Raw genomic sequence first — 14,167 nt, forward strand, 5'->3', positions numbered from 1 at the left:
CTCTTAGGCATCCAGGAACTGATAAAACAAGAGTGAGTCAATTCACAAACTTTAAAAAGTATCTACGTATTCCTCATTGTGCTTGGGGTTCAAGAGGAGGCAAAGACAAGTAAAAAAAAAACACTTGCTAGCCTCAATATCTTAACATCTAGTGGAAGGAACAAGCCAAGGGTGACTTTGAGACAAGAAAATAAAATGAAAAGTGAGCCATAATAAAGGAACAAGCCTATAGATAGGAGCCCAGAAATGGACATGGTAAGATTGGGCAATAATGATGCTCCAGGTGAATGAATCAGCAAGAGGATACCTGGGGACTGGTTCTATAAATATCAAATAATTCACACAGTGGTGTCTTGGATACAAGTCAGGGACTAGCTGGTTCTAAGTGGAAAGTGGGCATTGGGAACATATTGTGGGAAATCTCACAATTATTTTAATAATAATTTAATAATTTATATAATTATTCAATAATTAAATATTTACTGAGTACAAAATGCAAGACACTACACAAGAGATAACAAATATTTTAGACCTTGTCATGTCAAAGAATGACAGGCTGAAGAGTTTGTTCTTAATAACATAGGAAATAAGGAACCCATGAGGATTTTTTAGCAGTCAAGTGACAAGATAAAATTTTGCCTTAAAGAAAGGTAATTTGTAGGAGGGTGAAGGAAACACAGGAGTAGAGAAAGAACATAGAGGAGAGTTCACTGAAAAGGTCTTTGAAATGGTTCAGGAATGAGGCATCCTAGCAGTGTGCATGAAAAGAAAGGGGTGAATACAACATATTATATATGGGCACTACAAAAGGGAATAATGAATAGAGAGCATGAGTTTCTGAAATAGATGACTGAAGAAAGAGAAAGATGGTGATTCTTAGGTCTCCAATAGCACGTAGGCCACCTGTGTGTGACCAGGCATCCTCTCTGAGTAGAGGATGTGTTAAAAGGTTTAAGGCTGATACAGCCCTGCATCTAAGTGCACTACTTGTGAATACAGTATAGTTTCACCTCCTGTTCAACCCTCAGCCAAGTCCTTTTGTTCAGAGTACAGTCACATGTACTGTACCATACATGACACTCTCATTATACCAATAAAAATGGAAGCATTGGAAGTTGATGCTGGTTTTAAGAAGGCAACATGATGAGTTTGATTTCAGTGGTTGAGTTTAAGGTGGAATATGCATATCAAGGAAAAAATATTTAGAAAGTACTTAGAAATGCTAGACTCAGGATGGTCAAGTTTAAAGATGTTGCTTTAGGAGCCACTCCAAGTATGAGAATGGATGAAACTGCCCAGAGCCAGACCATGAGGAAAACAGCTGTGAATGGGGGATGGAAGAGGTGACTGAGAAGCAGAGGTAGGAAGCAGCAGCTCCACAAAACTTAAAAATTGTGAGATTTGGGGGGGAGGGAGGGTGCAAATGTTTTCAATTCAACAAATGGCTAATTATCCTTCGATAATTCGCATCCTTCAATGTGAATGGTTCCAATAAATAAGAACAGCAACAAAATGCTTTGCTATAGTTAACAAGATCAGATTCCACATTTTCCTTATTTCTTTTCAAGAGTAGAAAAATCCCAAAGCTAACACTTACTGGTAATGGCAATCATCTTAATGTTAGTAATTTAATATTAGATTCTTGTATTTTTATTTTTAAAAATCTAATTTAGATATACAATATGCTACTATATTAGCTATCTTTTGTAACCCAGGGTTAACAAATTAACCTAAATTAGGTCATTCTATTAGATTATAAACTCAACTAAGAAAAAAATACTTTTAGTGCCTAATATAATATCTTGCACCTAGTAGGCCCTCAGCTGAGTTATATGCACTCAGTTTTTGGATAGGACGGTATTTTAGTCTGTAAATATGACTATATATTTGTTAAATGTTTGTTTGTTATGGTTTTTATTATTGGCAGTAAAGTATAATTACTCCTGTACTGTCAACTCCATTAGACTATAAATTTGTCAGGGACAGTCATTCAATCTTTTACTTCTTTTTAAAATTCTGCAGACCCTAGTCATGTCAATATGGGTTGTTAATCGACTGTCTGAATTCATCTCTATCATCTGATGACATTGTAGATGACAGAGCATGATGAACAGTAGGACTTGGACTTGAAGGGCTCATGAGGGTTTGCCTACTAACTAATTTTGTGAGTTACAGCAAGTCATTTGAACCTAGGTTTGAGTTCATGCTAAAAAATAATTTTTATATCTTAATACACAAGATCGCTCTCATTATTAATGAATAAAAATGTGCATGAAACGTACGTTGTACAGCCATTCAAATAAATTTTATTAGATGCGAAAATGTTCTGGATAGAAGAAAATAGGTCACACAAGAACTGTCTGAAAGAGAATATAACAATTTTAAACCTCTTTCACAATAATAATTCTAGCTAAGATGCTTAAAATTAGTGTCTCCCTTTTTGCTAAAACTCAATAGCTTAAGATAATCATCTTGTAGGAGGGCTTGCCTCTGGTTTTGTTGCTTTCTTTCATTGTAGATTGAATTCCTGAACCTATTTTAAACTAGAACTCTTTTTTGTTTGTTTATATACTGCCTTGTACTTGGAAGAATATAAGGTGGTAAAAAAATCTTGAATCTTTCAACACATATATTCTGACTTATAAAAATTAAAGATACAATAGAAAATTCATGAATAGCCTAATAAAAATGTGGATATATAATTTGGTTTTCTCTGTAAAATTACATCTCTGACAAGAAAAATATGTAAGCTAAACTTCACTGTAACTCATTTTACTCCACCACCTGGTGGATTTTAGCAATTATTCCAGAAGTAATAAAATTATAAGCTTAATATTATTTGCCAGATAATCTTGTCTCTGAAGTTTTTCTCTAACTCACCTAAACATTCCACATTGTATATATGTCTTTCTTCTAGAGTTAGGCTTTCAGGATATCTTTCTGCCCATCACTGGTAGTATCTCAAAATATTTTTAATAAATGTTCATTAAAAGAAGTATAACACAGTTCATCAAACATGACTAAAGAGGGGTTTCACAGACCTAGAGAACATAGACTAGTCTACAATTTCCACACTCTGAAAGGCTCTCTTCAAGCATGAAAATAAATGAACTAAGAAGCAGCACTGTGGTGAGCCATGTCAGAGCCTAAGGCAAAAGAAAAAATCAGTACTACTGATGTTGTCTTTATTTAAAAGTTTGATCTGTTATGGGCTTTTTGTATTAACTTTCAATTTTTAAAAAATGCCTTCAACTAAAGTTCAGCTTATCTACTAAATTTTTGGCATCCCTTAATTTTGTGTCCAAGGAGACTGCCTCACTCACCTCATTACAGTCCAGGCCATCCTAAGGAGCCAATGTAAGAGAAAGAAAAATATATTTTTTAAATAATAGATGAAAGAAGGTAAGTGAAAACAAGAACTAGTTCTTTAAAATAATGAATAAAATAGGCAAAAACCTTTGGCAAATATGATTAAAAGAAAAATAAATATATGCCACATTATATAGAAATAATACATTTGGAAATTACAAGACAATGGGTGATTTCCTAGAACATAGAAGTTATCAAATTTGAGCAGGGGTGATAAAGGGAATGGAAGTGACCAAACAAATTAAATTGGAAGTCTACTTTTTAAAAAGTCACCATGGCTGCACAGTTGTATGCTTGACGTTCTACCTAACAATCAGGGACACATCAATTATGTTAGTTTAATAATTACAGACTGCAGACAACTTATTTTTAAGAAGTCAGCATAGTCCACACAGAAAAACCTAAACTAGCACAAAATGGAAATTATAAACCAAAATCATTAATGAATTCAGATGCATAAATTTTAATTAAAATATTATCTTAGAAAGTTGTTTCCAACAGTGTCCTAAAAGAAAAGTAAGCTATGACTAAATAAGGTTAATTTCAAAGATGCAAGTATGGATCTTCATGAACAATTCCAGCATATTTTTATGTCAAATTAAGTGATAAAAATGATATAATTATATAAGTAAATAATAAGCAAGCATTTGCTGGAATTCATCAGCAAAACTCTTAGTAAAACATGAATAGAAAAAAAAACTTACACACACAAAAAATTATTTGCCAAAACATCAGGCTGAATGGCGAAAAACTGGTTATTCTTATGAAACCAGAAAATAAAAAGGGATCCTGGGTAGTAACATTATTGTAATTCAACACTCTATAGAGAATCTAACTAATATAATAAGAAAAATAAATATGTGGCTTAAATATTAGAAAGGAAGAAATAAAAAATCTTTATTTGATGATTACAGGGTTGTACGTACATCTAAGAAACCTGACATTGTACTAACATGGTTTGAGTTCATAAGAAATTTGATAAGATGGTTATATAACACAAATATATAAAAATCAATTACTTTTCTCTATTTTAGAAACTAATTGCAAATGGAAATGGTAGAAACCTGATTTAACTATACTTGGTTATAAATATAATAAGAAAGGTATAGACCTAAAGAAATTATAAACTTTATAAAAAGTTTAATAAAAAGGCCTAATAAAGGAGACTCGCTGGAAACCTTCAAATTTAAAAAATTATAAATGTCATGACAATTTGGGGGTGCCTGGGTGGCTCAGTCAGTTAAGCGTCCAACTTCGGCTCAGGTCATGATCTCACGGTTCATGGGTTCGAGCCCCATGTCGGGCTCTGTGCTAACAGCCAGCTCAGAGACTGGAGCCTATTTCAGATTCTGTATCTCCCTCTCTCTGACCCTCCCCTGCTCACGCTGTCTCTCTCTTTCTCTCTGTCTCTCAGAAATAAATAAAACATTTTTAAAAAATTTCTAAAAATGTGATGATAATTTGGAATCTCAATTGTATCATTCTGGAACTTTACAAAACAATATTTTAAAACTATGCAAGAATACATACATCTTCAAAAAAATAATGAGTGAAACCTTTCCAAATTAGGTCACTGGAAAAGGATATTAAAAATATATATGTACAGGGGGGCCTGAGTGGCTTAGTCGGTTAAGCGTCCGACTTTCACTTAGGTCCTGATCTCGCAGTTCGTAGGTTCGAGTCCTGCGTCGGGCTCTGTGCTGACTGCCAGCTCAGAGCCTGGAGCCTGTTTCAGAGGCTGTGACTCCCTCTCTCTCTGACCCTCCCCTGCTCGCGCTGTCTCTCTCTCTCCTAGAAATAAATAAAAATATTTAAAAATATATATATGTACAATACACATAAATTTTTAATAAATTCAAAAATACATATATGTATACATATATACACACATATACATGTATACACATATATGTTTGGATTCTCTATTCTGTTCAACCATGCTGCCCATCCTTATGTTTATTCATGTGTATATACACATGTCATAGTGAGTCAGTCCATTTTCAATGGGAAAAGAGAATGGATTTTTAGCAAATGAAGTAAACCACCATAACTGATGGTTCATGTGTAGAAGAAAATAAAATTAGATCCTCATTTCAAATATACAAAATATATCTATCAGAAATTAATTTTAGCAATGTGAAAGACCTGACTGCAGTAAAATAAAACTTTATATATTAGAAAAAGATTAAAGTTTACTTGTAAAACCTGAAAGAGCTGAAGAGATGAGAAGTAGGGCTTTTAAAATAAGACAGGAAACTCAAAGACCACTAGTAAAAAGAAAGTCAAGTCTGAATGTCTGTCAATACCTCCACATTCACAGCCACTATTCCAAGAGGTTCTAAGTATTTTATAAATAATACTACCACATGTTAACATTTTGAAGAACATTAGAACATTAGTACTGTCTTCTCAACAATATTTTAAAAAGTAATATTTTTGGCCTCCTCCCCATGGTCCTGCTCAGGTTTTCCTATGGTATGTGCTAAAAATGGTTTCAATAAATACCTCTTGAGTGATACAGAAATCGCAAAACCCTGATCATCTTGCTGCTCAAGTTAAGCCCCAAGAGTTTCTCTCCAACCTTTTGATGATGGAGTGAAGGCTGCTTTCAAAGTCTGTAGGGAGACCACCTAATGTAGAGAGAATTGTCTAGGGCCCCCTCCTGGACATGCTGAAGATCTTCAAGACAAGTAACACCGTCTTTCCACTCAAGATTATGTAATTCCCCTATGCCAGTAAGTGAGATAAAGTCTCGAAGGCACTGAGTAAATGTCATCCATTAGGAGTGGGGTAACACTAAGAGACATCATTCAGAAGAAGCAATAGGGCAATAATCATTTATGTTTTCTTTTAGGTCTCCAATGTGAGTTAAAGTATAGTGCTTTTATGTATATACTACTTAAATGATTCTATTTCCTAAACAGCATTTTTAAAAGTCTATACATAGCAAACATTTTCAGGTTTTCCTCATTTTTGTCTGGTCTTATGCATTTATACAGTTATCTCCCAAACATTTAGTCTTACCTTCTAGAGGGGGGCGTTTACTCCCATTTTACTAAAGAAACTGGAATGTTGAATTCAAAAAGTTGTCAAAAAGAGTTTATGCAGTGTTAGAGAAAAAAAAAAAATTCCTGGACCTTCATCTCATGTCTGCTTGTTCACAGCATCTCAATAGATTTTGGACTATGATAACTAACTATCTTCCTTGGCATATGTCAGACCACCCGTGACTTTAATTAGTTATCATGTTTTACTGAGTGCCTACTATGTGACTGGGATAACTGGTTGTTTTTATTCTAGGTACTGACAACACATAAGTCTGGAAACCTCGGACTACTGGAAGCTTATGCTTTATTTCTGACTGACTTGGCAATAAAGGAAATATTTCACTACTCTTTGGCTCAGATGACTTAGATGGTCTACTGGCTGAGCCAATTTGGATACAGAATGTGTTAGAAATGACACCACAAGGAACTAGGTCTTGGGGGATCAACTTGAAAGAATCTGAACTGAATAGAACCTTTCAGTATCTAACTGAAAAGCAGTAGCCTTGGGAACAGACTCCGAGAGAGGGGTCTTTGCCATCTTTTCCACTACCCCCTAAAACCCATTGTGGGCACCAGTAGACTATAGACAGCCCTTGTCATTTGAATGAATGCTAGCTCTATGGATCAAGTGGCTTCTCGGTAACCTACAGGAACTCTGCTTTCAATAGAATGGTTGGGGCGCCTGGGTGGCTTAGTCGGTTAAGCTTCCGACTTTCGCTTAGGTCATGATCTCGCGGTTCGTGGGTTCGAGCCCCGCGTCGGGCTCTGTGCTGACAGCTCAGAGCCTGGAGCCTGTTTCAGTCTGTGACCCCCTCTCTCTCTGACCCTCCCCTGCTCACGCTGTCTCTCTCTCTCTCTCTCTCCTAGAAATAAATAAAACATTAAAAAAAAATCAATAGAATGGAAAAGGGCATTCCTACCATGCAGCATATCATATGGCTGTTCATGTCAGTACAGGCTAAGTGAGTACAGATAAGTGAGTCCATATTCCATCTTGATTTCTTCAGTCTGTTACTAACTAAAAGATTGAGCATTTTCTGAATTGCTTGTTACGAGGAATACCTGCTTCTCCAGGGAGTTAACAAATGAGCCCACTGACAGTGCTAACATGGCAGATAATCATCTAAGGTCTATAACTAACTCATTCATCTGATCTAACCAAAAAAAAAAAAGTGATTTTTTTTTTCCCCTGGAGTATCGCACTTCTTTGCATCTTTAAAAAAGATTTCTTTTTTAAAGTGCAGATTCATTAACTCCAAATTATCAGTCTTCTTGGAAAGGACATTATCTACATGGATAAATAAGTATATGGAAGTGTACAACACCAAATGAGCATTTTCACAAGTAAGTTTTTGTATATATTTAAGTAACACAATTTAATTGGGAAATTTCCTCTGCCACTTTTGAAACCGTATTACTTACATTAGAGATCACAAGGGCAAGGGAGTAACTAGCTTAGTAACCAGTTTATCACATTAAAATGTGTTTTTAATATATGCTAATTTCAAAAGGCTCATAGGAGAGCCAGCATGCTTTAGTGGTCTGCATATGGTATTCAGAAGAATCTTGATTGGGAACAACTTGTATATATGTCCGAGGCAAGGCACTAAATTATTGGCTCTGTTTTTCTTCATTTATAAAATGGCAGCTAATACTTATCTTCTGCAAACACACAAAAAATGTTATTTAGACGAATAAGAGAGCAGTTCGTTATTATTTAGACGAATAATAAGAGCATAGCAGTGTTAATTATAACATTATTATGCACCTTCAGTCCTAAAAAAACTGAAGACAGAACTTCATAGAACAACATGATGGGCTCAGTGTGTGAAGATTTAAACATTTTTTTAAGCACTATCTGGCATAGCAGATATGTCTTTAATTAAAATCATAGGATTCTAAGCTTATGAGTAATTAAAGTTGCCTAAAACCCGTTTATTATTGAGAGTTGGTGTTGGGAGGGGTCTAAAGATAAATCTTTTTTTTTTTTTTTTTTTACACAGGAAACCACTAAGGAAGTTAAATTACTTTCCTAACAACAAGCTGATGATACGCAACCAAGTAGTTATAACCAGGAGGTCGATTTTCCAGCGCCCCTCCTTTGCCCTATCACGTTTGTCTCTATTTAGAGAAGTGGTGAAATAAACAGGGAGACACCAAGCCCTGGCCTTCAAATATTAATCAACCTACTAACAATGAAGAGTTATTATTCCATGACATCTTTGAACAATAATAACAGTGATCATTGCAAAAAAAAAAATGAGTAGCACTTTCCAAAACGGACTGGCCCATTCAAGTGAAAATCGGAGAGGAGCGCGCCGTCGAGAGGTCGCCGGGACCCGAAACAGTCCAGGGGAGGAATTCCTACAGTTTCTAGCCGAGGGCCCCTCGNCCTGGGCGGTTTCTCAACCCGACCTCAGTCCGCGCCGCGCTCCCAACCCCGGCGCTGGGCTCCTCCCTGGGGACCCACCTCTGCTGCGGACCCCGGAGGCCCGGGGCATGCGCTCGGGGGTCGCGGATGCGGGGAAGGGGCTGCGTACCTCCAACTCCGGTGTGGTTCCCGCCGGGGTCGTCGCCGCGGGGGTGGTTCCCCCGGGAGTGGTCCCCAAAGACGTCGTCATTAACTCGCCTCAGTTGCGGCCTTTGGTCGCCTAGGCAACCGGGGCGGGGCCGGGGTGTGGGGTTGCAGAACTGATCCCTCCGCGAAGCGGCTTCCGGGCCGGTCCTAGGGCCCCTCTGGGGAAGGGCAGGGGCGGGGCCGAGGTAGCCGGAGACTCAGGGTCCCGGCGGCGGCGGGGCTGCTCTGCGAAGTGTCCCCAAAGGCACAACAGCAGGGCTTTGAATCATCGGGTAGAGACAGGCTCCTTCCTTTTAGTAAGAGAGAAATCGAGGGGAGAGGGGGAGGGAAGGCAATTTAAATGGCAGTATCTATGCTAACATAGCAAGTGCTCAATAAATATTGAAGTGAGATATCTTATTGGAACTTAATCATTGATTAGTATCTGAGATTAAGACATCACTGTAATTTTAAGGTGTTATTGCCATGTTTAGAAGAAGAAGGAAGTGTCCTTTTAGAGATACATATCGAAAGATTTAATGTTGATGGGATGATAGAATGTATGCATTTACTGCAAAATAATGAGGAGGGAGGGGTTTGGGTCGTTGAGTGGAAGTATAGTAGATGAATCAAGACTGGGTTTGTGGAGGAGGGTGCTCATTACACTATTTTTTCTATTTTAGATACATTTAAAGTTTTCTATGATAAAAGTATTTATAAATAATATATTTAACGGCAGTATTCGTATTCTTCTCTGGATGACAATACCTGCTTTGAAAATTCACCTTGGGGCGCCTGGATGGGTCAGTCAGTTAAGCCTCTGACTTCTGGCTCAGGTCATGATCTCACAGTTCACGTGTTGGAGTCCTACATGGGGCTCACTGCTGACAGCTTGGAGCCTGTTTCAGATTCTGTGTCTCCCTCTCTGTCTGCCCCTCCCCCCCCACNTTTTTAAAAATTCACTCTGTATTTACCTGCATGGGGGGTTGCTATGCAGAAAGTTTCTTGTAAAAATTAGACATTCTTTTTTAAATGCTTAGGTTTCCCCATCTGTAAAAAGAGATTAACAGTGCTTGCTTCCTAGCCTTACTGTGAGGATTTAACACATTAATACATGAGAATGTTTAGAACAGTGTCTGCCACCTGTGTTAGGTATTATTAGTATTACAGTTAGTTTGTGTTATATTTCTTCTGACTTTAGTCCACGCTGTGCATAACTGCTAGGATATCTCATCATGGACCTCTTATATTTGCCCATTACCTTTTAGGTCAAACTGAACACTTGAGCCTCATATAGCCTCATGAGAATTGTGCCCAATTGCCTCACAGTTCAAATTATGCACACAACTTGTACTATCAATACGTGTTCATGAATTCTCTCGTTTTGTTATGTTTGGCCAATCTTTAAAGTGGATTGTAGTGTCTTGATATTTTCATCCCTAAAGAAACTGGTTTAGTTCTTAATACAGAGTAGTCATTCAACATTGTGTTTGTGACTTCCAACCTCATTTAAAAAGGACTACATTAGAACTTCCTCAATTAGTGAAAATATAGTCAATTTATAGTGATTGCTGGAGTTAATACAAGAGCTACCACCTCGCAAACTCATTACAATGTTTAATTATTTGATTGTTTCCTTCAGATAGCTACTTCAAAGAAATTGAAAATAACAAGTCACCTTCTGCTAGGTGACAGCTCTCCATGTTCTTTAAATTTAGCATTTGGTAAAGTGATAAGGCATTGATTTCTGTAAACTTTCTCTAGTTTCCTCAAAGACCTGATTACTTTTTCTGGCCTTTAATCGTCCTGCTATTTCTTTGACAGTTTTTAGGTTCTGTATGCCCCCGTTTTTAGACAAGATGGATACTCCATTTAAGGTGGAATCAATTTTCACAGAGATGCAAGAGTTCCCTCAGAGAGGGGAAAATTGTTTTGTAGGAATTCCATTTTTACTATATTTAATGGTGTAATTTATTGGAGAAGTCATTTCCAAGGAGGTAATTTAATTTTATGGGACACAAAATTTTTTGCCCAGTAAGGAGTGGTGTTGAAAACCCATTTGCCTGAAGGTTACTTTTAATCTGCACATGTTAAAGCTTATTTTAGCCTCCTACTTCTTTTGTAGGGAGGTGCCCACAAGGAAGACAAATCTCAGTAGGTGATGCGCTTTCTTACATGGAAAGGTCAGTTAAGTCTTCCTTCTCAGGTCTCTTTTGAAGATAAAGGCTTCTAACCAAAGGCTGCGAAAGTCCATTTTTTATCTTATTGTTATAGAATGGAAGAGAAAAGGAAACATATGGGTCTTGTAGTTTACAATTATTGTTTGAAAAGACCTTTGACTTTTACCACATCACAGTGAAATATGGGATAGCTTGATACCGTTATTTTGATCGGTTGGACTGGCCCCTGTTCTCATAAAAGTATTCTCATCCATATACCTATAAACCTGAGCGGAGCCCATGTTATAAATAGAATGAGATTTTCTTGATGAGAGACGTTTTCATAATTTTGCCAATTCAAGTATTGAATGTTTAAAAGAAACCATACTTTTAAATACCCAAGAAACATTTAGGAAAGGACTAGATAATGCTATGATGGATGTTGATGGTCTAGTGTGGCAATATATGGCAGTAAGCACTGACAGTGAAATGCTTGCTGTCTTCTTAGTGTGGGAAAACATGTCTACTCCACTTTTCATGGTGCCTGTGGTATTGGCTCATTTTAGGTATGAATGAAGTTCTTAACAAGAAATGAAATAACACATATGTGATTAATGACATATTAGTAGTTCAAACAATGTGATTCCCAAGGTCTTCAATCTATTAACACCTGTCATAGTCTTAAGTGGATCAGCCTGGAAAAATTCCAATTTGTTCTATATGGTTCTGAGACACCACAAAGTTCTGTAGATGGAATTTAGATAACACATTATATATTAGCCTTGAATACATTAAAATTGTTAGATTTAGAAAGAAAAAGAGTATAAAATGAATTTTAATTTGTAATTGCCTTCATTCTCTGTTACATATTTAGTTTTAGCCAAGAAAGAATTCCAAAAGCTAATCAGTTTTGAAATATATTTAATTTTCTTAACCTTTACCTAATCCTCAAATCTGGTCTCCTCGTTTCGATCAAAGCCTTAATCTGTTCAAATCATATGTGAGAACATGTTAAAGTCTAATAAAACACGTTTAGGAGACAGCATAGTAAACCTATTATAGTAGTATGCATTCTAAGATTGACTAATTATGGAGGAGTAATGATTTCCAATAAACAGTTAGTACAATTTTGACATTGCTCATTACCTGCAACTTGTTTTCAAAGTAGACAAATACTCTCCATAGCAGCCATGTCTGTTATTCTCTCTTTCTCCGATTACTCCCTTCACAGACCCTTATGCTCTTCAAATGAAAACTCCAAGTCTCTTTCCCAAATCAGAAAATACTCTCTTTTCTTAATCCAGAGACCTCTTTGAGATAGTTTTATAATTTGTTCTTTTTCTCCCTGGTCAATTTATTGAAAAAGTAGGATCTTACTCCTATCTCTTTTTAAACCATTGCATGCCCTTACTTTCTTTGCTCTCCTCAAGCTGTCCCCACAAGGGCTGCCACTGGGCTCTGTCTTCCTTGCAGTATGGACACTCTCTGTTTGCCCTTCATATCTTCTCTCTTCCTTCTCCAGTTGGCCTTGTACCCTGGAAGCCTGACCATTATGGATTCCAATAGCTGGATTTACTACATTCTTTGCCCTCTGACTTGTGGTTCAGTTTGGCCAGTGGAAACACTAGCAGGAGGTTAGAGGGGAAAAGAGTGAGGTGAGGGTCATCTATTATCTTCTGTTTCCTCCCTGTAGGATTGTAGGTTGGTGGTAGTAGGTTCCTACAACAAAGGACATTAAGACCACATCCCATGTCTTAACTTCTCCAAAGCTACAGCTCTCTCTGGGTTTCGGTAACCAGCTCCCCTTGCCCCTTCAGGCCTAGGAGAAGTGATGCCTCCCTCCTGCTGCCAGCCCCAGGATTCTTCCACATCCCTTGCTGTCTTCCCTTATGTCTTCTGCCCACATGTTTATAAATAGCCCCTTTACTAAACTTTCCTCAGTTCCCACCTTTTGCCATCTGTTTCCCGCTGGTATCTTGACTGATATCAACAAAAATTAACTCCAGAACACTTTGACACAGAAGACTAAGCATAGCTTACTCTATACCATCGTTGTCCACCACTTAGTTGTTCTGAAGTGAGCAGTATTGTCTATAAGAAATCTCAAACAATTATTTAGGTAGGACTTCACCCCACCCTCACCCATTCTCTACCTGAAGAAGCTGTACCCAAGTTCAACTACTCTCAGGATTGATGACAACAAGAAAGGGAGAATTGTAGTTACCCATGAGCCTGTGTCATCTATGTCCTAAACAGCTGTCTGTCTCAGACAGCTTGTATAAACAAACTCCTGGCTCCCCATTTCTAACCTTTGGATGCCAAACAGCCTGTAGAGTCCCCTGTTGACAAAACTTCTTTACAACTTGTCCTATAAAAAGCAAAATAACAGATCACTTGGGCCTCAGCCCAAGGTCCTGCTCTCTCCATGAATGATGGGACGTATGGGGGAAGAGTAGTACCTTCTCTTCATGCCAATCCTGGCCTTGAAGGTTTGACCTTTCCCAATAAAACCTCCCATGCCACGTGATATGGCATTCATCTAGAAATCAGGAGAGGCACACGAGGCAGGGGAGTGTGCTTGTGAGAATGCATGTGGTTCACAGATTCACTCATTGCAGTGCATTTAGATTTATAATATGTACGTGCACACAAATCCTATTAATTATTTTCATTTATAAATTGTTTTTTATTGTAGTATTTATGTTAGTAGTTTCATCATTCTTTTTATGCTTCAGTGAAGTACTTTTGAAGCATCAATCTTTAATGGTGGACTGGTAATTTAATGCAAAAAATCAAGTTACACCTAGGCAATGACGTACATAGTAAGTGACATGCTTATGCTTTAGTTGACAGAAACTGCACCCTATTTCCAGAATGTTGGCCAAGGCAGCCTGACCCAAATTCATAAAGTGCAAGCAGAATCTCCAAACACATGATTTGAGTTAGCCATAAAGAATTTTTGTAAAAATCAAAATTCACCTCATTGTGAAATTTGTATGATCCAAATAGTTGCATTGATGTTTTTCCCTTCTAAA

At 37.3% G+C, this 14,167-nt stretch overlaps 1 protein-coding gene across 2 annotated transcripts in view; it reads right to left on the minus strand.

Annotated features, from left to right (window-relative positions):
• CABCOCO1 (ciliary associated calcium binding coiled-coil 1) overlaps window positions 1–9,066 on the minus strand; it is a 115,178-nt gene extending 106,112 nt beyond the window's left edge. Inside the window, exons 1-2 of one of the 2 annotated variants that reach the window (XM_077778576.1) lie at window positions 8,957–9,066; window positions 3,324–3,344 (exon numbers count right to left, since the gene is read on the minus strand). In XM_077778576.1, the coding sequence (XP_077634702.1) occupies window positions 3,324–3,344; window positions 8,957–9,037 (102 nt within the window). In that variant the 5' untranslated portion in view covers window positions 9,038–9,066. The remainder of the gene's footprint in view (window positions 1–3,323; window positions 3,345–8,956) is intronic. The other variant, XM_077778577.1, reaches the window with a different exon arrangement.
• Window positions 9,067–14,167: the final 5,101 nt, after the last annotated feature.

The sequence above is a fragment of the Crocuta crocuta genome, unplaced genomic scaffold, assembly GCF_008692635.1.
Source record: "Crocuta crocuta isolate KB4526 unplaced genomic scaffold, BGI_CrCroc_1.0 scaffold167, whole genome shotgun sequence".
Classification (NCBI taxonomy): domain Eukaryota; kingdom Metazoa; phylum Chordata; class Mammalia; order Carnivora; family Hyaenidae; genus Crocuta; species Crocuta crocuta.